The sequence below is a fragment of the Poecilia latipinna genome, unplaced genomic scaffold, assembly GCF_001443285.1.
Source record: "Poecilia latipinna isolate Pla-1442-1.1 unplaced genomic scaffold, P_latipinna-1.0 Scaffold9, whole genome shotgun sequence".
NCBI classification, from domain to species: Eukaryota; Metazoa; Chordata; class Actinopteri; order Cyprinodontiformes; family Poeciliidae; genus Poecilia; species Poecilia latipinna.
The window spans coordinates 870,298-895,599 of NW_015112625.1; the positions used below are offsets into that span (position 1 = coordinate 870,298).

At 38.2% G+C, this 25,302-nt stretch overlaps 2 protein-coding genes and 1 long non-coding RNA gene across 6 annotated transcripts in view; 2 read left to right on the forward strand and 1 right to left on the reverse strand.

The window, feature by feature from the left end:
• Positions 1-18,925, forward strand: part of syt1a (synaptotagmin Ia) — a 101,749-nt gene extending 82,824 nt beyond the window's left edge. For all 4 annotated transcript variants that reach the window (XM_015029083.1, XM_015029091.1, XM_015029071.1 and 1 more), the window contains 5 exons: positions 148-315; positions 2,728-2,895; positions 4,737-4,854; positions 11,994-12,127; positions 14,503-18,925. In XM_015029083.1, the coding sequence (XP_014884569.1) occupies positions 148-315; positions 2,728-2,895; positions 4,737-4,854; positions 11,994-12,127; positions 14,503-14,709 (795 nt within the window). In that variant the 3' untranslated portion in view covers positions 14,710-18,925. The remainder of the gene's footprint in view (positions 1-147; positions 316-2,727; positions 2,896-4,736; positions 4,855-11,993; positions 12,128-14,502) is intronic.
• LOC106945430 (uncharacterized) lies at positions 6,389-24,870 on the reverse strand. The gene is made up of 3 exons (XR_001424565.1): positions 24,738-24,870; positions 13,131-13,138; positions 6,389-6,401 (listed from the first exon to the last, which is right to left on the reverse strand). It is a non-coding gene; the product is annotated as an uncharacterized LOC106945430 (long non-coding RNA).
• On the forward strand, positions 22,357-24,585 carry LOC106945423 (NADH-cytochrome b5 reductase 3-like). Its single transcript, XM_015029105.1, has 5 exons — positions 22,357-22,496; positions 22,755-22,880; positions 22,987-23,059; positions 24,176-24,282; positions 24,367-24,585. Exons 1-5 carry the CDS (start codon positions 22,476-22,478, stop codon positions 24,568-24,570), a joined length of 531 nt encoding a protein of 176 aa, XP_014884591.1. The 5' UTR covers positions 22,357-22,475; the 3' UTR covers positions 24,571-24,585.
• Positions 24,871-25,302: the final 432 nt, after the last annotated feature.

Genomic DNA, 25,302 nt, shown 5'->3' on the forward strand with positions numbered 1-25,302 from the left:
TTACTATCTAGTGATTGATGCCGACATTTGCAGAAAGTTTCCTTTAGGCCCAGAGCCATACTTTGGTGGTATTTCTTTATCCAATATATGATTTGTGCGTCAGTCGACAGGCAGAGTTATAATCTGTGGACTCTCTTCCTGTTTCAGCTCATGGTGGGGATCATCCAGGCTGCAGAGCTGCCTGCCATGGACATGGGAGGCACATCTGACCCTTATGTGAAGGTCTACCTCCTGCCTGACAAGAAGAAGAAATTTGAGACCAAGGTCCACAGGAAGACCCTAAACCCAGTCTTTAATGAACAGTTCACCTTCAAGGTACGTCTTGCTTTAGTGGTTTGAGCTTTGGCTCAGCGCTCCAACACATTTGCACAGTTTTGTAGCTGGAAGTCTTTCACTTCTGTTGACAATCTGATTTGCATGCAGCCTTGAAATCTGGGAAGGTGTGCAGACAGCAACCAGCTGGTGCATTAATAAGCTCCTGACAGAATATCTCACACACACTAACACTCAGGCTCAGTATGATTGGGATTAACACAGGCAGATGCACCACTACACCCGGGCCTCCACACAGCCGTAATGGATGCGTGGCTGCAGTTTAGCAGTGGAGAAAGTTTTGTCATTTGTTTGACAGTTGAGAGCTCCGTTATTTGAAGTACATTGAGAATAATGCAATGAGACATTCGTTTAACTTTCCATGAGCAAGTTTTTATTTTTATCTGGTTTAATATCTAGACTTGGATCAGAAAGTTAAATCCAAAAGCATCTAAATCTCATTAAGAAACTTTCGTTAGGAAACACAAAGAAGAAAAAGTCCAGTTCTGACAATTTCTGAAATTATTCAGGCATAAAACGGCTCCTAAACTCAAGGCTGGAGGCGTGAGGACATAAGACAAATTGAAAGGAGCCTATTTAAATTTGACTTTTGGGCACTTTCCATTCAAACATAGAATCTGATTGGGCATCCTTATTATAGCTTTTTTTAATTTAGCCAGGTCCTTGTCTTTATTCAATCCAGAAAATGTTTAAAATGGGACTTTTTTTTTTATCCCATTTAATTTTTAGCCTTAGCAAAGACCTTAAAAGTCTGGCTTGTTGCTTATTTGACCTAAATCAGTCACCTTTAGACTACATTTAGGGATAATGTAGTTGTCTCCATAGATACATTATCTGCTTCTGATTTTAGATTTCCTGCTTAGACAGGATTTTACTTTACATTGATTCAAAGACGATTCTTTGATTAAATCTGCGAAACAATCCTTTTTAAGATTGCTTTTGTCCACTATTTAGGCTCTGTCATAATCAACTAGAGTAGCTGGGCTAAGGAAATGTTTAAAAGACCCTCAGAAAGCCTGGATTATAATTAATATAGACTACTATATGTACATATATTGGAAATAATACATGACAAAGAAAGATTCTTGTTTGTCTACCTGAGCCCAGACCTGCATGTTGAGTCCTTTTTAACTTAATATCTCAATAAAATTAATGAATTTCAAACAGTTCAACACTAATGTGACTAAAATCAAAGCAGATGGCAAGAAAGCTCTTAAAATGAAAGACAACCATTCAAACTGTCCTTGCTCCTGGCAAAGAAGTGACTTGCATAAGAAAACTGAAACAAGAAAAAAAATCAAGCTGCCCATATGAAAGGAGGAACGTCAGCATCTGTCAGGCTTTCCACAAGTCCAAAAACGATCCTAGGAGGTAGTAATGTCTGAACCATCACAGCTGCTGTGATTATTTTGAGACGCTGGAGATTTACCACTTCCACGTGTCTCAAAATAATCCTGGCAGCTGAAATCGGCCCGACCATACAATGACAGAAAATTGAGATTTTGATGCATTGTTTATGTTTGTTTTAATGTAGAAAGAATAGAAATCATGAATGAACCCAACTTTACAAAACCATATTTAGATAGGAATGTATTATGAATCTCCTTGTTTTCCATTGCAACTTTCTTACAATTCAACAACATTTTTCAGTTTATTTCCCAAGTTATCCTAGAAATCAGCTTAACATTGACAGATTTATTTAAGTCCATGAATTTAAAAATGTGGATGGTCTCTACAGAGCCCTAAGAGGAAATTGCACATATGGACTAAAAGCTGATAGACCACAGAAAATTGAGAGTTTTTCCAAACCACCTTTCAAATGCCAGATATACCTGGCGAGTTATTAGAGGGAAGACTTCGAATTTATTTCGCCAAGTCGGTGGAAGATTGGGCTTTGCATGCATAATGCCTTATTATTCTGAAATACATGCAAATCGCAGCACAAGTTTCTTGTTTAGGATGGAGGGCACACAGAGTATTGCGCAGTATTTATACAGAAAAGCAATCGCAGCCACATCTTCTCATACTGCTGTGGTGAAAATCTTGATAGCGTTTGCACCTCCATGTTCTGAAACCTACTGATGGTGCTTCCTCCTCCAAAACGAGGCTGAAACTGACTGTGGACGTGCAGAAACCTGGAAATGGATGTCCAGAAAAACGGTGAAAAAAGATAACAAAGGGAGACGAAGTGACTGAAACAGGGTTCTTCAGGTCTGATTTGACATTTGATTTTGCATCGAGGTTCCCGAGACATTAAGGTGATCTTCATCCATTGCGAAGGGAGCAGTTTTTAGCCGCCTTCTGTACCCAGGACATCTTCAAAATGGAGCAAAATCTGCTTTAAAGGTTAGTTTGGTTGAACTGCTTGTTTTAAAGGCCCTGTTTCATCCCTAGGTGCCCTACGTAGAGCTTGGTGGCAAGACGCTGGTAATGACGGTGTACGACTTTGACCGCTTTTCCAAGCACGACGCCATTGGCGACATCAAGGTGCCCATGAACAAGGTGGACTTCAGCCGCGTAACGGAGGAGTGGAGAGATATACAGAGTGCTGAGAAGGAAGAGGTAAGGCTTCACATCCATGCCAAAAATATTACGCAGACATGTCTGCCATTATCTCGCTTATGTTATATCACGCAAGGCTCAAATTTGACATGTTGTACCTCTTGTTTCCATAATAGGAGTGTTTTTATTGCATAAGTCATTACTTTGCTGCTGCTTGTTCCTCAAACACGCTGATGAAATCCATTTCTCCTCGAAATGCCACTTAATCATATGTCCACACTTCCTGTTCAATTAATAGAAGTGAGTTTCCAGTCTCCAGCTCAGGAAATTCAATTTTCATGGTAAATGTCATGGCATATAGCACATGTTGGCAACCTTATTTTTAGCATTACAGTGGGTTGGTTTGAAGGTTAATTATCACACCATGGAGTGGATGGAGGAGTTATTTAGTTGAAGGGCATCACTTGGCCGTGTTGTGGTGACTGCACTGCTGCTTATATCAACACTTTATATTCCTCATGCTGACCATCTATTTTTCAGCTAAGCCAAGTAATTTTGGGTGTCCTACACATTAAACAATACTTTCTGTGCTTAATGTTCATGGTTTTTAATGTCGATGCATTTGAAAGAAACATTTTTCAATTATTGAATCACCAGTTGGTCTTTGTAGTTGTTTAAAAGGAAGAATAAAAAGCCTGGATCTTCACTATTCCTATGTGTTTTTATGTTTTGCAGCCTCTGGTGCCTTGTGTTAAATAAAAGTGATATTTATTATTTATATCAGATACAATCTAAGGTTGCTGAGTAGAACAAAATGCAAGTTGAGGACTTTGGACATTTTAGCAATCTGGTCCTGATTAAATCCTGATGAAAACGTTCTGAAAGGTCAAAATTCAGGACAAGTTTGTTGATTTTGAAAACCTTTTCTTAAAATTGCTACACATTAAAAGGGTGTGTGCTGCATTCCTTAGTTCGATGAAGGAGAAATCCAGAGTAGGACTAACTCTTTAAGCCCACCATAATGAGGCAGTGTTATGATGCTGATTTGTGAGAAGACATGAAGTGATTGCAGCACTTTTCCCCCAAACGACGTAAGTGCAAAAGAGCTGATTTTAGAAGCAGGATAAAGCAGAAAACACTTGAGAGATGCAGTTTAATCTCAAACAGACTTAAGTTTAGCAAACTAAATAGTTTTGTTTTACATATTTTTACTTGACCATTGACATATTGTCTTTTAACAGCTTGTCACACATGGTAAAACATTTAAAACACAATTGTTTTTTATGTTCATATGTTTAGCACGTTAGTTGTGCTGTAGATTTCTCCAACGTTTTCCATACATGAAAGAAAAATCAATCTGATCTAAAACAATTTCTGTAAAAATGCTAGGGCTTTTAAAGCAACAATAGAAAATGTCTAGACTTTTACGCCTTCATTCGTGCTGATTTGAGTCGAGCATTGTTTAATAACTCTGTCAGTATTCGGTACATTAATCTTTGATACAGATGCAGTGATGCTTCTGAACATCCAATCTCATTTCTTCTGCTGGTGAGGAGCTGAAATAAACAGGCATAAACATGTCTGCTGTATTGCAGAGGGAAGTGACAGCTTCGTGTTTTTGCTCATCTGAATTGTTTCTTTGTAATCTCTCCTATCGACAACCCAGTGAGATAGAACATTTTGATTTAGTTGTTCTGTTTTTGTAATCATTCTGTAAAAGTTTGGAATCCTGTTTAATGGTTTTATATCAAAATATGCCATCCATTCTTTGGTTTTTGTCAGGCTCCATTTTCAAAACCTGATAGCTGTTGTTACGTCCGACATAAATTCAGAATGGACTCGATTGGAAAAGCTCTGACATAAAAGGTGTCGAGTGTATCACTATCTGTGCTCTTCAACAGCAAGAGAAGCTGGGCGATATCTGCTTCTCTCTCCGATACGTTCCCACTGCGGGCAAGCTGACCGTGGTCATCCTGGAGGCCAAAAACCTGAAAAAAATGGACGTGGGCGGCTTGTCAGGTGAGGAGCTTAAATGGTGTTAATATGAACCCAGTGACTATTTCAGTGACAGGGCCTTTGTCTGTAATTATATGTGCACAGCAGCACTCTCTTTGCCTTTCCCACAACACTACTGTTTCTCCATCTCTGTCTTCACACAAACTCTGCTTGAATTTCACATGAATAAATTTGTCCTCTGGTTTACGATAATGTCCAAAGGATGCAAATCTAGCTTGTAATGGTTGTTTATTTACATTTTGAAAATTAAGTGAAACATATTTCAGTTTTTACATAACTCATAGAATAAGGTGATGGATAAGAGCTTCTATATAGTTATTACCTGGTTGACCTTAAAGCTTTTAAGCTCTGAAAACCTTTTCCTGCTTCTAAAAAAAGTGAAGATGTTGTGGATTGTTTCATATGTTGGAGATTTGTGAATTTCACTGGTTTTGTGACACTTAACTGCATTGAAGTAGAATAATAAATCACCTGGTTGCCCCTGTATGCTGCTGCATTTTTTATTTAGGGACTACTTTAGAGGTTGCATAAAATGTTTGAAATTTGTGTTGAATTTTAAAAATAAAATAACGTGGGTTACTGTTTGGATATTTCTCCTCCTAATGGATTATGCGCAGTTTATTTTGTGCAGTGGCTCAGAAAAACAAGACACCTGCTCCCACATTCATCATTTGAATTCACTTTTAGGAATCGGCATGTTCTCTATCAAATTAGGTCTATTTTTAATGTTTGATTCGAGCATCTTTTCAGTCAGATGCATTTAAAAATCCCTCCATGCATGTACTCTAAAAGCACAAAATCACACCGTAATCTGGCTGCTGCTCCTTGGATTTTTTTTCCTCGGGTTCAATTTGCATTCCCCATTGTGCATTTCCCTCCTGCCTCGACTCTTTCCGGCACAATTACCACACACCTGGGTCCACTTGCCTTGTGCTTGACAGGCCAGTCTCACTATGTGCCTAAACAACGTGCAGGACAGTAACACAGTTCGCATTAAAAGCTCAGAGCTCCCTTTCATCTTTGAAACCAATGTGAGCAGCCATTTGGCCACAATGGGTTTGGGAAACCATCCCCTGCTGCCATTTTATGATAGCAGCATTAGCTCTCACCACTGCCGTCTTTGCATCCTGAGATTGTGAACATTTTGAACTTTCACCACATCAATAAGCCAGCAAAGGAAAAATGCTGCCGTTCTTTGACCAAACAGCTTGAGAACCGGTTTAGTTTGCCTCTGCACAGCTTGTTTCTTACGGCCAAATTTCACTTTAATTCTTAATGTTTTTGCTGCTGCTTGTGCTTTTTCTCTGTTAAAAAAAAAAAACTAAACAGTGCGTAGCAGAGGGATGAAATAACGGGCAGGTCTTCAACAACAATAATTAAGTTCGATGCACAGCCAGAGCTTAAGAAGGAGGACATGTAATTGATGGCCTGGGATCAGCCTTCTCCCCTTTTGTCATCCTGTTTACCATGCCTAATTATGGCTCACAGTGGAAGATGTGGGAATTATCATTAACCAATGTATAATCAGACATTATTCTTTTGATTTGCTCCTCATGAAGCAAACTGTGAGCCTACCCGCACACTGGGTTACTTAAAAAGAAGGCTGCAAAATTGTGTTTTTAAAAGTTCTGGGTGACTTTTTCCTGTTTGTGCGTGCCGTGATGTTCAGAGCACCATGTTCTTTAGCTGTCGTCTTAAAATAATCCCGCCCTCATCACAGACAACTCGCTCCTTTCTTCACTTTGCAGGATGCACAGTTTATAGCGACAACACAAAGCCATTATGTTGACTTGTAGGCAATCAGATTTCACTGAATTGTTTAACTCCAGGGGGCATTTTTTGTCCAACAGCCAAGAAAATGACTTATTCACTCTCATAACCTCTAAAACTCTTTCAGTCTCCCACGGATGTGTCATTCTGTTTTGTGCAGTTTATCTAATTGCAGTGCAAAATGGAGCATCTACATTTTTCAAGCTAATGCACTGTAATACTGGTATAAACGATGTCTGAAATGATTCAGAGGTTTAGTGAAAGGCTAACTTCCTGAGACTAACTCAGTATGACGATATCAAGACTAAGAAAGTGTTTTGTTTGCCTCGTTTTGTACTTGTCGAGGTGTCTTGGAGAGGCAGCATAAAACCAAGTAATGGCCTGCAAAAAGCGGTGCCGTTTGGACGGTAATGAAGCTGCACTGCCCTGACCCGAGGCGATATCTCCGCATCGCGTCTTTCTGCTGGAGGGTTTATTTATCTTATGCTTCTGACTGGTCCCACAGGGAGGCTTCCTCCAAGTTTCTGTGCAAGCCAGCAAGCTTAAGGGATCATTAGATTGATGTAAAGGCAATTTAGAAGTGATTAGAGAACACGTTTAAATTGGTGTCTTTTTTTTTTTAGAATTATTTAAGCTTCGAATGTTTACCTAAAAGCTTAATTGCCTGGTTGAACTCAAGCTTCTAACTTTTAAAGCTGCCATTAATAGATCAGAGTAATTTGTCTGACTGCTTGGCTTTGGCACAGATGAACTATGCTGATTTTAATTAAAGCAATGTTTTACCATTGAAGCTTTTGGGGTTTATAATTTGGCTATGATCCCTTATTGCTGATCAACATTCTTGGAAAAGCTGATTGGGAGTTTTTGCCTTTCACCCTATGGATTTAGCTTTAACATAATTTTAATGTGCATGTACTTTATTTTCTGACGTTATTGGTTCAAATCTTTCTTGGTAGATTTCATTGGGTTATTTAACATTTTTAAAACTTACTGAACAAAGATTACATGAGGGGTTTTATAAGGTTTGATTTTCAGACTTGAATTTTCCCTCTTGCTCCACTTATTTTGACCTAAATGCTTACAAAACACCTATAAGCCGCACTGGGCTATAAGCTACTGATATCTCCACCTCTCTGTTTTCCACAAGGAAATAAATCTATTAAGGATGCAACCATGGATTCGTTCACGCCGAGCTTTACGTGCAGCGGCTATCGATCTATCCTACCGGATCTGTAGCCCTCAACTTAAAAGCGGCATCAGATGAACGTCTTTGTGTGGTTTCCATGATGAGGGGGTTTGAGTTTGAAGAAATTTCTGTCATCCCTGCTGCTAGCATGTGCTTGCTCTAAATTAAAGTTAGCACTTCCAATGATTTACTTTCTGCTGAAGCGCCCCCTGGTAGCTGAAGAAAAATCCACAGAAAGCCGCACCGGGCTGCAAGCCGCATGGTTCAAAGCGTGGGAAAAAAGTAGCGGCTTATAGTTAGAAAAATATGTTAGATGAAATGAGTTTTGAAGAATTTGGTATGAAGACAGTGATTAAGTCAGGTGAGCTAAACAGCTTAAAAGCTTCCACTGTGGGTCAGGCATGTTCCAGTCATGTAAACAAGACGCACTATGATACTAGAGGTCTCTACTAGATAGGAAGGACCTTGTTAGTGTGGAGCACAGAGAAGAGTTTTTACTGTAAATGCTTGTGTGTTTGTTGGAGACATATGATTCACCACTGAGCTGAATGTGTAAAACTGAACCGACAGCCACCCCTGGGTGCACCCACCATGGCAAATCCTAAATGATGGGAGGAAAGCTAAGATGACAGGCGAGCTATATTTAACTGAGCAGTATTGGTGTTCATTTGGCACAACTCTGCAGGCGCCCACAGTGTCCACACTCGAGGGAATATCTGGAGACGTTCTGTATCTGTGTTCAAAACCTGTACTGCAGAATCGATTTTAGGCATCTCCACTCCGATGAGAGAGAAAAGGAGTCACCACTTTAAGCACTTCCCAGCTTGAAATTCAAAAAATTAGGAACTTGACTCTACTCTGCTGTAGATTTGGGTCGGAGCTTATCCACAATCCTGTCTAGCTTTCAGAGGAAGATGTATGGATCACTGATAGTGCACTCCCCTCCCAAAAAAAAAGACCTGGGCCCAGATCCAGGGCGCAGATGAGTAACCCTCTGGGCAGAGAAGACAAGTCCCCGCTGTATGCATATGTGAGGAAGCACTCTTGCATCACAAGAGCTCCCATTCAACCGTAAAATGGGAGCGATTACATCCGTCTGGGATGAGACGGAAAAATGGGCCGGATATGAGGTACAACGAGCCTCCCGAAACCCAATAATGCCAAACCGTCATCTGCTGGCTGCAAAGATAAGAGCATCTGGATGGCCCTGATGCGGCATCACATGCGTTTCCCTTTTCAGCATCAGAAAAGGGTTATCATGTGTAATCCCATTCAGCTGCTGCTTTGTATTTTTTGGGCATAAAGAAACAGTAGAACTGACTATTGTAGCTTTGCTTTAGTTCTGGATTTAAAAGCAGCGTGAATCAGGCTTTAAAAAAAAAAAACAGCAATAGAAAAACATTCTTCACTTTCTTTTATGCCACTGAGGAAAAAACCAGGTGCAAAAATTAAACAAAAACAAAACTATTTGAATAAAAGCACCATAATCCATTCTTGCCAGGCGTTTAAAATGTTATTATAGGGAGCACAGAAAGTTCATTAAGCCTTAAATATCTAAATTAACGCTGCTTTCCATTTTAAAACGGCGAACATAAACTATCCTAGCAACCTAAATCGTGCTTTTATTGCTTTATGTTTGTTTTTGTCTCTTGGAACAATTAGGCCAAAGATACTGTTTATTACTGTTGGTGATGTGAGGCCTTGTTTTATTTTAATGAGGATTAGCCTACACTGTTTGGTATTTGCATACTTTATCCTAGTTTCTGATAATAAAAATATAATTTGTAAGTTAAATATTTATTTCAACTTTGCTTGTTGCCGTTTTATAAACCTTTTAACACATTTCAGCGTTCAATCTGTTAAATCCACAGTCCAGGCTCCATGTTGCCGTTTACTATAGTACGTGTTTGTGTTGGATACGTCGTACATGTGAATACTTTTGGATGCATTCGTTTCCTGCGACAACAGTCACTTCCACTCCCATGCACTCAGCCCTCCTGCACTGTTTTCATCTTCTCGGCGCTTCAGCTCCTCTCAGCAGGAGAGTAATAATGGACACCCACTCCATTAGAGGCCTGTTACCTTTTCACTCTCTGTCATCTATTTATTTTGCTGCTTTTCTCCATCCCCAATTCTGTTTACGCCGTTTTCTCTCTATTTTCGTGTCAGATGCCTTGCTCCAGTCCACCACTCTGCAGTCAGGCCCTTATCCCTCTCAATTGGATGAAAGATTAAAGGAGCTAAGCTCATTCAGTTGTTGCTGCTACTGGAAATCTTGCATTCTCTTCTAAGAATATTTTCTCTGCCATCCAAACGGGGCCTCTCCAAAACTTTATAAAGACTTTGTGCATATTGAATTCAGAGATAAATCCAGATTACCCAAGTCAGTGGTGTGTCATCGACTAATTATGAGATCGGATTCAGTTTTGGTGCTTATCCATTCTGACGCTCTGAGCCTTGGTGGAGGATATTGTTGGCTCTAGATCTCATTTGATCCCTAATATCATTGTGGGTATTTGTTCCTTCCTCACATGCTTTTTACAAACCTGTTTTTCAAAATAGTCTGAGTTTCTTTTAGTCTTTTTAAAGTGATTTTACCAATAAATATCCAGTTTTTCTGAAGCATTTTGCTTATTTTTGTCCCCGTTTCTTCCTTACAATTAGAAGAACTTTAAATTTGATCAGCTATATTTTCCCTTTCCTGAATGTTGAGAAGAAAATGTGTAGTAATTTTTTTCCAAACTCTTAGGCCAATAAAAAATAAGAAATGTTAGAATTATTCAGAATTAATTGTATGAGTTCATTAGAAAAGTTTGCAGTATTTTAAGTTTAACATTATAATCTGAGATTAAACCAGTAATTGCTTTAGCAAATGAAGAAATGACCACAGGAGTTCAAAACTTATTAATTACACTGTAAATCTATAAATCCTCCTAATTCAAACACCATTAGACTGATAGTAATGCGAACCTGCTTACAGTGTTAAAAGTAAAAAATAATTGAGATTTTATGGGGGTATATTAGTAATTAGAGGGACCTGATTTGAAGCGAATAAAGAAATTTGATCCATAATTAGTATAATCTTGACATTCTGAGATTACATTTGCTGGTTTAACAAACAACTTCTGGGGTAATTTTCTCTCAGAAGAATAAATATTCCTTCATTTTCCTCGTTTTTATAAAAGAGTCTAGCAGCAGTGCTGTGTATGAGGTGGAGAGGAATATAAATTGACAGGAGCGGTGCATATTATACCCAATACTGAATCCTTTTTCATCCTTTGTGGAAATTGCAGTGGACCTTGTTACATTCTTCTCCTGCCCATAGTTTAGTCTCATTAGGCTCCCTCTGAATGTGCAAATTAACTGCCTCACCTTGTCCCTCCTAATGGCTCGATTAAAGCCAAAATATAAAATAAAAAGCCTTTATTTCATAATTTGAAAAGATGATTGTTCCCGTCTTTAGGAATCCAATCTCATTTGCCGAGCTCCCCTCTTAAGTATAATTTTGGTTACAGTTTGGAGAACATAAACAAATTGGATGGATAAATGAAAGCAATAGGTGGCCTGCGGTTTCCAGGAGGACACTCAGCATGATTGCCAGAGAGTGGGAGAGGACGGATAAAGCAGACCAATTGGGCGCCACTTCAGGTGGCGTTCGGACCGATGACAATGAGGCTCTTGAGAAGAGAAGGTTAACTGACTGATGCAAACACAAGAGGCTGATAGCCATCATTTGTAACCTCATGCAGAGCTGTTGATCTATTGTAGCATATATTTTCTAAGGATTTTACTCCTCTTAGCTTCATATATTTAATGGCTTTTGGAAGCCATTCTAACTGTGCAATATTAGCCCTGCAGCACAGCTGGTTGATACAGGAAGTTAGAAAAGTAGCAGTTATCGAACTGGTTCACCTATAAACCACAATATTCAAAGTCGGGGGCGACGGTTTATTTATATGTTAATTTTAAAAATAATTCATGTAAATATTTAGGTGTTGCTATGAAATACATCCACAACTGTATCCCTGTGAACAAGAGAAGTTTGGTTTGATTTAACTTCCAACAATGAGGACAAAAGGGGTCTTTCTGTCCTGTGTATGTAAATAAACTGTTTCAGTTGCACACTGACGTTGTTTTACAGAAGATTTAATTCTAAATATCAAATTTGTTTGCTCCGCTTTTCTAGATCCATACGTGAAGATCCACCTCATGCAAAATGGAAAGAGGCTGAAGAAGAAGAAAACGACAATCAAGAAGAACACCCTTAACCCTTACTACAACGAGTCCTTTAGCTTTGAAGTCCCGTTTGAACAAATCCAGGTACGTTTCTTCTGTCTTAAAAAGCCTGTCTTCTAATTGGTAAGTTGCCAACAAGTTGGGGGGGAAAAAAAATAATAATTTTTGTATATTAGCTCAAATAAATAGGAGTTCATTTAGCAAATAATCTTTTTCATCATAACAGTTCAATCAAAGGCAATTCAGTTTCAATCGGCCTCAGTTCTCCAATTAGACGAGCCAGTTGCTGAGTGTCTGTGATTCTCTGCACTCCGTTATTGTGTGCGGCATTTATCTCATTTATCTGTTTGTAGAATTTCTTACAGCGTAACGATCATCAAACCTATCAACATCAAGCTGATTTTAACCAAGTGTTACAGGAGGAAGGGAAAAATTTAGTCTTTAATTTAAAACGGGTAAATCCGATGACTCGGAAAGTATGAAAAAACAAACCAGATTATCTTGGTAATTGAGTGAAATTAATTAAACCTGTCACAGCTCACCAGTCATGAGTTTGATACCCCTAAATCAGATCTGATCGGATAAACACTCATACCTGTGTGCCGGCTAGCTGTTTATCACCACGGTGGATTGAATCGATTTAATCAGAAGCGTGTCATTGATTAAATATATTGAACACTTTTCGGACGGCACTAAGCACACTTTAAAGACCTAATTTGTCTTGGGCAAATCAGTCAAACACTCTGAGCTGGCTGTAAATGTTAAACTAATGAGCTGTTTAAATATCTTCTCCATCGCCGATGGCTCCTGAACGCTATGAAATCTGCTGACTTTAATTACGTTCTCACACCCACATATCATCGATGTCTTTGAGGAACGCAGTTTAAATTGTCAATCTCTCTTTTTACTTCAACTTGTTACCTTTTTCCAACAAGTTACACTTTTATAAAAAGTGTTGAATTCATTTTAATTATGTTTTAACTCTGAGAAATGTTTGTTTTATTTTTTGTTACACCTAAATGTTTCCTATGATTAACCTGAGTAAATACAACAGTTTTTTTTATTAAGCCTAATAAAAAAAACAAACCAGATTATCTTGAAAATGCATTTTAAATGTATTTAAAATGTATTTTCAAGACAGTAGCGCGTCTCCTGAACTCAACAGCTCCTAAAGAACATTTGGTTAATCTAAACGGGAAGCAATACAGATTTACAAATCATAGAGCAAACATATAAGAAGCTTTCTAATTAGAGTAACTTGTTTATCTCTGTTTGATGTGAAGAGTCAAAGCAGAAGATTTTGACTCTCCAGATGAAACCACTACATAGATTCAGTCTGAGGAATTTCCATATTAATGAATCAAGGTGGTTCAGAATCAAAGGAAGCCTTATTTCAATAAGCAAACTGGAGGTGAACTGCAGCTATAAAGCCAAGCTAACCCCAACTGGCCTTGAGGGAGCCTTATTCAGTGTTTCATTACATGCTGTATTAGCCACGCTCTTTTAAAGCAGTGGCTTGGATCGCACGCAGGTGGCGGCGGCGACAGCGGCTCCATCTCAGTGTGCCGGTGGATCGAAACTTAATCAGGCCGCTTCGTGCGCTAATTCATATTCTGAGCTGTGGATTGATGCTCAGGTCACTCTTCTTTGCAGCTTCACTTTGAATAAACACACACTGGAGCTGAGGGCTGGAGTCCGAGGAATCAAACAATCAAGCAGCAGTCAATAAAACCCCTCTGCTTCTCTGAGGAAACTTTATGGTTTCTGTGGAATAAAGAGAAGCACGTGTAGTAAACATTATAGACTTGATGCGTGCAAAAGTGGAAAAACAGCAGCAGGGATTGTGTGCAGAAAGACATTCCAATGACGTTGGTGTTTTTAATTTATTGTTAAATGGGCATTATTATGTAAAATTTAATTTTTAGATCTTTACATCATCAAAAACACAACTGACGTGTTTCCTTGATTCTTTAATGTATGTTTTATGAGTGTGAGAAAACACCTCCCTCATGACTCCTTCAGACTAGCCAGTAGTAATTAGCAAACACCTGGTGGAACTGTGCATGTGCTGAGCTCGTTATACGAGCTACTTCTTAGTGCAACACTGGTAAAAACTTTGTTGGAGTTAATAGTGACGTTGTGTTGAGTTCCTAAAGGCAGAGATTCAGAAAGAGCTTGACTTAAAGAGACAGAGGCCCAATTTCAAGCCATTAAATTAGAAAATAAAATTCCTTTTGTCATATTTGATATATACAGCATTTCTATCACAACAGGGGGTAGCATAGTTACTTGATTGTGCTATAAAATGATACAGTATCTGGAAAACACTGAAAGCATCAGTATTAGTGGTCCTGCAACAAAAATGTGCGGTTAGGGATTCCTAAACCAGCTGAGCGTTTCTAAAACAAAACTGCGCATCTGCTGTCTTCCCCACCTCCCGTCTCTTCCTCCCACTGCAGAAAGTCCAAGTTGTTATAACTGTTCTGGACTATGACAAGATCGGCAAGAACGACGCCATTGGCAAGGTGTTCGTGGGCCTGAACAGCACGGGCACAGAGTTGCGCCACTGGTCCGACATGCTGGCCAACCCGCGGAGACCAATCGCCCAGTGGCACGTGCTGAAGCCCGAGGAGGAGGTGGACGCGCAGCTCGCCACCAAGAAATAGGCAGGGGCCACTTTCAGCTCCTTGCCTTGTAGTACTCTTTAGCCAGTTTGTGTAAATACCTCAGTGATATATGGGTCCATCCATCTAAGCCTCCCTTTACCTTCTGATTGCAGAGTAAATCAATCAAACGTCCCGCTTTTCTTTTTCTGTTAGGTTCTCTGTTTCTCTGATTTGATTGGTTTCCTTCTCTGAGCCCTTCACCACCACGACCAAAAGCCCCCTTCTTTTAAGCAATATGATCTGTATAGATAGCGCATGACTGAAAGAGTTTATTGTACCACAGTTGTATATATAAGTATGCAGACAAAAATGATTTCTAGTTTCTGTGTTTGTATGTTGTTACCCGTTTCCTAATCTGTGTATATCTCGATGTTTTTAATAAGATGTTCTATTTTAAATTATGTAAATGCAGATATAGAGGAAAGCTAATATTATATAACCCAGGATTTAAAAATTCTACCTTATTACTTTATTGCATTCCAGAGTAAAAAGACAATTAACTCCAACCTACAAGTGAGGGAAATGTTCAGATCGTAAAGGACGGCGTCTGGCTTTAAGTTCAGCATCAAGCATAGAGAAACAGATGAATATAAACCAATACAAGGCCATTAACTGCTATGGTTCTGTTGGGGAAATTATGCTGGACATTTTACAAGCACATGACTCCTAATGACGTACTTAGTTCTCTACCAGGACCTGCAGTATTTGTTTGGGTTGAACAGATCACAGTTGAGTCTGTCTTCTATTCATATTTGGCCAGATATTTTTGGTTTTTGTCAAAATTTGTTGAGAAACAGACCTGTTTGGGGGGGGTAGAAAAAAAAAGCACCAAGCTGTAGCCATTGTGCCCTTAATCTTGTTTGACAATATTTTGTTTAAACAGCCTTGTCGTAGTTGGAAGTGTCGCGGTTTAAGAAGGTTAAAAAATAAAAAAGATGCAGATCTGGACTTAAGATGACTATTTTTTAGCGCAAATCAGCGTGTTGACTATTTTTAGTAAAGTGCATGATACTTTTTATTTTTACGATCTTTTACTTAAGGCCGGCAAACACCAGGGGGAGCTCTTCTGTTATGATTCCCTTGCCTTCTAACAGTGGAGTGGCCTAAAAAAAAAAGACAAAAAAATCAAACTTTTCCTCAACTGAATGTTGAGCTTCTAAACACTGCCATTCAGGGGGGCGGCTTGACCTGAGAGCCTCTCTTCATGCACACTCCCACTTGCTAGTGGTCGTAGCTTCGGTTTTTTGGGAACAATGTCTCTGGCTGCAGTGGTGCCCTAAATCGCAGTCTTTGCTTTGCGTTGCCTTCTCACAACAACAATAGAGCTAGCCATGTTTTACTGCCAATTTTAACTTTTATGTGGCTGCTGTTTTTGCACTGGACGTCTTTGAAACTCGTTCTAGAGAACATGTTTGCTTTGTGTTGGGACACCTGCAGGGGGAGCCAGAGATCCTCACAAGGACAAATTGCATTGGGTTTTTTTTTAAGCAGGCAAGGAATTAAAAATCGAGGTGTGGGGAAATTGGCCCATCAATTTAGTAAACCGTACATTAGTAGCATTGGTTTGTTTTTAGGGGACATTTGCAGGCTTTTTATGCTCAGAATATAATTTCGGATTATATTTTTTTCAGTTTTAAGTGAACAATTCAACTCCAGTGCTCAAAAATTATGCTGTTTTGCTTGCTCTAAAACAAGAAGTCAAACTTTTCTCCTAAACTGCTCTCAAACTGGAGTGTAAACCACTCCAAGAGTACTCAAAATAGAGAAAACGGGCTTTAATCCTTATTACAAGGATACAATTTGAAGAAAAGATTCCTTAATTCCTTAATATGAAGGATAAGAATCCAGTGTGTGCATACAGTTTTTATAACTACAGTAACAGGTTGCAATTTGTACAGAAAATTCTCTAAACTGGGAGAACAGACCGCAACCGGTATGAATGGTTTTCAAACCTGCAGATTCTAATCCATGCATACACGTTCCCAAGCTGACAGGATGCATTCCCGTCTAATCTGAAGGAATGGATTGAATCCTTACTGTTGGGTTTTCAAACTGCTGGAATAGATTCCAATCTGTGCTTCCTAAACTGAGAAGATTTGCATTGCATGGTTAGGTTTCCTCAACTAAACACGACTGATTGCAATCGTACCTCTTTCAAAACTGCAGGAACAGACAGCAGTTGTTCATGGAGTTTCTTTTACTGATGAAACCGACTGTAATCCACACATGTAGTTTCCCAGTTTTAATGAGTAGATTGTTGTATGTGTTTAGTTTTCCAAAGTGAATGTTTGAATTTCAAATTGTAGTTCTTGAGTAGGTTTGAAATCTGATCACATTCAGTGCATCTGGTTTTCTAAACTGTGAAGAAACTGACTGCAAATTCCTCTGTACAGTTTTCTAAACTGAAGGAGCAGCTGGCAATCTGTGTATATTTTTTATAAACTAAAGAAAGGTACAATAATTATGCACAGAGGAGATGAGCTGTGTAGGTTTCCTAACCTAGAGCGCACTTTGCAGTCCATGCATAACTTTTATAAACTAAGAGAACAGATTTCAAACTGCGTACAGTTTCCTGAACCAGCAAAACGTATTTCCCCCGCCTCCATTTTTTTATTCCACCTCCTTGCCTGTGTTGGGCTCCGCACCATTAGGCCAACAGCTTCAAATTACTTTTGTCGCTAACCTGGAGAGCAGGGAAACAACCGTAAAAGTTAATGGTCTGCTGTGTCCATCGTGTCCTTTACTTACGGGTCCAATTAGGAGCAGAATAATCCATGAAAACCATGAAGTCTCTTATCTCGGAGGAACCTCTTGCATATACTCGATGCTTATATTTCAGGAGGACTTTCTAAATGTTTTCAATGTTATTGTGTAGTTGATAGCACTATTATGAAAAAGCTACTTGTCATTCCATAGGAGTCTCTGAGGACTGCTTTGTGTATCACTGTGACTGCCGTGTGTGCTTAGAGATGTAGATTTATCAGTAGGTAGCGAGTTCGTTCTGTAGTGATGTCGTAGCGTTTAACGCCATCCCCCCGCCCCCTTCTACACGCAACCAGAGAGACAGAGTGAGCGCGCGCACGCCGCCGCCTGACGTCGCGCGTTTTTATCTGAGCGGGTCGCTTTCACACAGCATTTTGTTGAGCACTGTGCAATACTTGTATGTTCATCCCATAGTGTAAAAATCAGCGAGGATGGCGTTTGTCCTTCCTGGTGAGGCGGTACGGACCATAGATCCAGCCTGTTCACCTCCTTTTAGGGTTTTCCTCCCTCTTTTCTTTTCTTATTTTTTTTTCTTCGCAGGTTCGTTTTTCTCCTCTTGCACACAATTCCAGCATCAGACGCTTCAGGGAGTCTCAGTTCAAAACCAAACAAGATAAATATCCCTAAAAATGCCATGTATATATCCACATCATGTCAGAAGTAAGTAAAACGGTGAGATAAATATATCTATTTAGCAACTAGTATCATTCAACATTTTAAATCTCATCATTATTAATTTTATGCCTTATTGAGTCAAAATCCCTTTTTTATATTTGAGAAGAAACTTTGAATGTACAGTACAAACTGTGTTGGTGTAGATTTCTTTAATCGTGAGATTATTAGATGTACTTTGCACTTTTTGTTGTAACAAAAAAGTACACATAGTAACTTAAATGATTTTTAAACTCTACATTCATAACCTGTGTGAGGTGAAGGCTCTCCCCGTCTATAAAGCTTCAACCATGAGGGCTAAAAGTGTGTCAATTCAATAAAACCAAAATAATTTACATTTATGAATAGATTCAGGAAATATTTTTTTCTATTTAAATGCATGAGTAAATACACAATGAAATCACTATTACTTTATATTCTGTGCTATAATCAGTTGTGAAATGAAGGCTTAAGCTGCGCTACAACTTATCCAATCACATCGTGTATAGCTGCATTAGCCCCGCCCACCAATTTGAAGAAAATTAGTCATGTGCTGCAAGTCCAGAACTATGAAAAATTAAAATACATCTTTAACTTAAGATCTATTAAGTTACATCTTAACAATAAGTAAATGTTGTGTATTAATTGAATTATTGAAACATTTAAATAATTTTAAATGATGTATTTTCAATTTTATTTGAATTATCACACATTAATGTGTAGTTATTCTTGACCAAGTAGGAAACTGGAACAGATACATGAATATATTATGTGTATATTTTATGATAAAATTATAATATTTATATAAATGAAAAAAAAAAACATTTAATTGTCAATTTGTTAAAATACATAATTAATTAATTAGATTGTAAATGTGGAAATCATAAATAAACTTCCAATTATTTTCTCTTGAAATTATGTATTACTTTAGTTTTTAATTATTTCATGTTTTCTGTGTCCATTATTAAGTAATTTAATTTAAATTTCATGTAATTTATAAGATTAAAGAAAATCATGAAATGGTTCAACACAAAACAATTAAATGTGAATTTTGATTTTTTTTTCCCAAACATTTTATTTTCAAATTGAATAAATTACATATAAGAAAGTATTTTTTATTTCTTGTGCTTCTAATTATCACACAACAATGAACAAATTAATATTGAATTGTCTCACTTTTGGCCATCAATACATCTCCTCTCTTGGACTTGAGAGAATTTTTTTATTTGACATTTTTCACATGTTAGATCCATTAAACCAACAACAGCTTCAGATTTCAAAAAGGAAAAAAAAAACTGTAAAAGGATTAAAGTCCGAGGCCTCAGCGAATCCAGGCCAATTCTGAAGAAATTATCCGATCAAACAGAGACACATCAGGGAATTCAGTAACGGAGGGCAGCGTAGCAGAACCCATCGGATCGTGAGGTGGAAAAAAAACTTCACTAAACAAAAAGCCATTATTACCTGCACTGCAGCGCCACGCCCTCCCCCCCACCCCCGTAATACGGTTTCCTACCAAAGCGTGCAAGTATAATCAACACAATAAAAAAATCTCCCCTGGAAAAGCTGATCAAGCTCTCTGTGTGACAAGATTCTCTCCAGTGACAAAGCCACACTGACCTTTCAGAAGCAAAGCTGTGTAAAGTATTAGAATCTGATGCTGTAGAAAGATCCTAGTTGCCTTTGTGTATATCAACTGCCTGCTTGAGTATTTTGTGTGTGGAAGTTTTCACTGTAATCTCGTAGAACTGTTTGGGGTGTTTTTTCCTGCCATATCGCTCGCAGCCAGAGCGGGCCGCTGACGGTTATATTTGCTGTGTATACCTTCATTTTCTGATGAGGTGTTTTACAGTTTCGTTTCACTTTGTGTAGTGATTCACTCTGTGGAGTTTTCTGACTGTTGTTATATAACTTCATATACACAAATGATCAATAAAAATGTTTTATTTCCTGTTGATACGTCTCATGTTGTGTTTTCTCAACTGAAAAGCAAAAATCCTTTTTCTTGATGTTTTATGTGTGGTGCATGAAGTATCGCCTTGCATCAGGAAGGTCCAGGATTCGAATCTTGCGTGGAATTTGCTTGTCCTCTCTGTGCATGCATCTGTTCTTTCCAGGTTTTTCCTTTTCCAATGGCCGCTGAAGATGGCCACTGACCCCCCAGTGACCCCACATGAACAAGCAGGAATCCACCAAATCCCAGGCAGTGTGTTAAAAAGACTAACACTGCCATCTGCTGGGAACAAACAAATCCAACCACCTCCATGAAAATGTATGACATCTCTTTACAAACAAAAATCTGAAAAATGTTGCCCCTTTGCTCTGATTTCCCCAAATAAAATCTGGTGCAACCAGAAGGCTTCAGGAATCATCTAGTGGTCTATCGTTCAGTCTGTCACCTCTAAATAGTGAAAATGGGAAAATACCGCAAAACCTAAATGGCCATCCACCTCAACTATCTGTCAAGAAGAGCATTAACTCTGGAGACTTGCAGAGATCCACAGCTCAGGTGAAATTCCCCTACTAAAACATATTCACCAAACTCTGGGCGGTGAGGATTCTTTTCTTCAGGAGAAACAAAGAAGCTGGTGAAAGAAGTTGAGGCAAAGATGGAAGCGGCTAAATAATAAAACTGATATGGAGTCTCCATGAGAAGATCAAACACAAATTTATTGAGGCTTTTGCAGAAGTAGAACAAAAAAGGATTATGACTCTAAACATACATAGGAAATATTATTGTTTCAGAAAGGCCTAGTTAAAGTCCAGGCCTAACTCTAATAAGAGTTGACAAGTCTGAAGCATTGATGTTCATAGCCTTTTCAAGTAGAATCACGGCACACTTTTCAAGGATTTATGTGAAACATTTTTAAAACGGTGCATTACGACTACATGGAGTTGGTTTTCATAAAATCTAAATAAGATGTACTGAAGTATTTGGTACGATGTGGTCAAATAAAAAAAAGTGTTTGCAGAGCTAACTTTGAAGTAGCTTACAGAAAGTCACATTTGTAAATTTGCCTGTGGCTTTTTATTCACGTTTTGCATAATTTGCACAGAATACTGTGCTAATCTTCATCAAATGAAAGATAAGAAAAACAGAAACCATTAGAACTCGGATATGTTAACAACAACCTACTGTCATGCTTGCTGCAGTTTGTTCCGACTGCAAAGTTTAAAGTGACAAGTGAAGCAGTTTGTCTGCACAATATGTTTTAGTGCCTGGTAGAACAAATGTGACATTTGTTCTACAAGGTGTTGGTTTGACACAAAGTAAGATAAATGATGTGTCACAGCTGCAGGAGGAAATGGTTGATGTGTGTCACTTATCTAGCAGCGATTATGAAGCATGTCAGCTAAAATAAGGAGAACTGTGTTCTACATGAACAGAAATATAAATTGGGTCAGAGTGCATCTCCACAGTGTGCAGTTTTTATGTTGCTAAAAATTAAATAGGAAATATGCTTAGTTTTTACTTAGTCGTTACTTTTAGGAAGCGTCTGTGAAAAAAAGCAGCAAGACATAACCAAACGTCTTCATGTTTATATATCATTGCATGTTTTTTTTTTTTTAATAACTGGTTTTATTTTGAAATCCATGTCTGTTACAAACTTCATGAACACCGTTAAGCTTTCTGCAACTAACCATTGATTAAGCGAATGTTGTCAGAATAAAATGCCTTTCTGTTCAGTTGAAGCTATTTTGACTTTCAGGATAACTAAAGGAGTGTTTTAATATTCATCTACTTATGAACAAAACTTTGGAATTATGTATAAAAATCAATAAACTTGAATATATTCAAAAAGTTATTTTTAATAATTAGCCTTACTTTGTTCATTCACCCATGTTTACATATGATGTATTTGAAAATAAAAACTAATATATATTGAATTGGCTTATGATTAGGCTATCAAAATATCTCATTGATTTATTAAGTATTTCGGTTTTGTGAGAAACTGAATTTTGGGGTTTCAGAATCAGATGTTAACAGAAAAGGTTTTAAATGTACCACTCTGAAGTGAACCTTTATTATATACCTTGAAGTTGTTTGCAGGCTTCCATAATCAAGAAAAAGAAGAATCGTTTTCACTGTTTAGCTAAATTATTTAAATTAATATTCTTTAAATTCTAGTTTAAATTACTGATGTACAGTCGGTTTGAGCTTAGTTTAGCGTAGTGAAATGTTTACATACAAATGCTTTCATTTTGAAAAGCTGTAACCGGATGTGGTTTCACGTTCAAACACAGTGACCACCTAAACTTCCGTTACAGCTCAGACAGTTGCAGCATTACACTCCTCCCGAGCTGCGCTCTCAACAAGCAAGCAAGCGTCTAGTTGTCTGAACGGACTGAAAATGTTGTCTTACATCATCGGGGTGAGTTTTGTTCTCTTTTGCAACATTATTTAACTCGTTTAACTTTAGCTAACTTCTCAGAGCTAACATTAGCCAACACGCAGTTTTCCCCACATGAAGTCCAGTCGGCCACCCCGCAGGAATTTGCGTGACTCATTTCTCCTGTTGAGGGGGGATTAAACTAAGATGACTTTTAGCAGTGACAACGCCCCGCAGGGCTCCTGCACAGCCTGTAGCTAATGCTAGCCGGTGGTCTGCTGTCTGACCTTCATCTCACAGCTGATCCGAGGCGGCTTTGACAGCATCATCAACCTCATCTTCAGGCTGCTGTTCTCCAAGAAGAGACCTGCCATCACCTTGGAGGACCCCAGCATCAAATATGCGCTCAGGTTAATCGACAAACAGGTAAGAAAGGGGCTGTTTAGCAAAGTCTGCTAATGTCTGCAAACTCTGCTGGTGCGTTCACGTGACAGCTGAGGTATTTGAGTTGATTGTGTTTTGTATGTTTTAGATTGTGAGTCATGACACCAGGAAGTTCCGCTTTGCCCTGCCTTCTCCTGAACACGTCCTCGGCCTGCCTATTGGTCAGTATGAGCTCCTAAAACACACATACACAATTTAGGCCAAAAGACTACGTATTAGACTATTAGAAAGTAATTGTGGAAAGAAAATCACACACATCATTAGCTCTTATGACTTTATTTCCACCACTAAGGCATGATTTTGTGCTCAACTAGTAGATTTCTTGTGACTGAGTCCCTCCACCCATTGATCTGCAACGAGTTGCAGTAGGCCTCTCGGCTACTGATAACCATATCATAATATTGCAGTTGTGCCAAACAGTTGCAAAATATATCAGAAATATATTGTCATTATGATACTGATGTGTGCAGTAGGGGTGGTCGATATGGATTTAAATTTGTAGCACGATATTTTGCCGTGCTATTGTGACAACGATAAAAGTAACAATAAGAGTTGTTTATTTTTTCATGACTGTGACTGTGTGTCACAGCAATTCTAGCCCCACTAACACAAATACTGCTTGTAATGTGATTACAAATAGGAATGCAATCACATAAAGAAATGTGATTGCATCACTAAACTGCGGTATTTATTGACGTTTTCATTGACCAAACTGGACAAAAAGTAAAATCAACCCTGACAATAGGGACTATTTTGGGGTGTTTAAACAGCATTAATTGGAATTTATTTTCATAATGTATTCCAATTAATGACGACAAATTTACTCACGCTAGTGGGCTTTTACCTTGTATTAATATTGCAAAGGACTGTTTGGATTAGATTCCAGTGCAACACTCTGTTGGATGGAGTCTCTCACCAGAGTAAAGTGCTAAAGGTCAGAGTTTTGGAATCTCCTTTGTTGATCTATATAATGTTCTCCAGCAAACAGAAAAGCTCTATTTATGCTGAGAAAAAAAATAACACCCAGGTGGACTCTTCTCTGATAAGGCAGCTTTTAGAGGAAATGAAGTGGAACTTAATAAATACACATTTTACAGATTTTCAATTGTAAAAACTTTAAAAACCATTTATCATTTTCCCTCTGTTGCATAAAATTTATTGAAGTGCAAACAAGATTGTAAAAGTTCAAGGGTTTCTAACTTTCTCAAGTTTTAGTGGCTTTTCTCGAGTTGCAAAAGCGAAATAAAACCAGTATCCATCTCTGCTCTCGTCTTCAGGGCAGCACATCTATCTGTCCGCTAAAATAAACGGGCAGCTCGTCGTCCGCCCGTACACACCCGTCTCCAGCGATGATGACAAAGGCTTTGTGGACCTGGTGGTGAAGGTGAGGTCCAGAAGCAAGTCACTTCTCTGTCTACGTATTGCATTTTATGGATTTAAATGCCTTTTATCTGCTTTTCTTTAACAGATTTATTTCAAAAATGTTCATCCTAAATTCCCAGAAGGTGGGAAGATGAGTCAGTATTTGGAGAGCCTCAAGCTCGGCGACACAATTGACTTCAGAGGACCCAGCGGTCTTCTCACCTACGAAGGCAAAGGTGAGAGCTTAATTTTCACCTTTAGAAAAAATGAAAAAGGGTTTGAGTTTCCCATCTTCTTTTTTTTTTTATAATAAACTGGTGAGGCAGTTCTAAAATGTACAGAATGTTTCAAAGCTGAAATATTTCAAATGAGCTTGGAGTCATTAGACATGTAGACACCATGTTAAGAAAAGAAAGAGCCTTTGCGTGCTGAATTAGCCTGATTGCTAACAGCTGCTCGTCTTTGGTGTCTGAGAACCAGGGCTTAAAGAGCTCCGGCCGGGGACCGTATTTCCGGCTTTTGACCAAACGGTCCGCCTCAACCAAGCTCATAGACATAATATAAGGATAGACCCTCATGGACCGCTCTCGCCTATTGTCGCTGATGAGATTTAGGGCGGCCATCTTGGAGCGGTACTCCACTCCACTCAGCGTTATGCGTTTAGCAGCACAATGACGTATCAGCGCATTTAATCAATCATAACATACTTTATTGTTACTGGAAACCATATTCAAAAATCTATCAAAGCAACATTTATAAACAATTGTATTTTTAAGTATGTTACAAAGCACACAGCCGTTCATAATTTATTTAATAAATTATTTAGTAATATAAATACATATTTACATAACTATACAAACACAAATAAATAAAGATTAATAATGGCACAAATAAATAATGATTAATACTGAATTATATATATATAAACATGTGTGTGTGTGTGTGTATATATATATATATATATATATATATATAAACATGTATTTATATATATATATATATATATATATATATATATATATATATATATATATATATATGT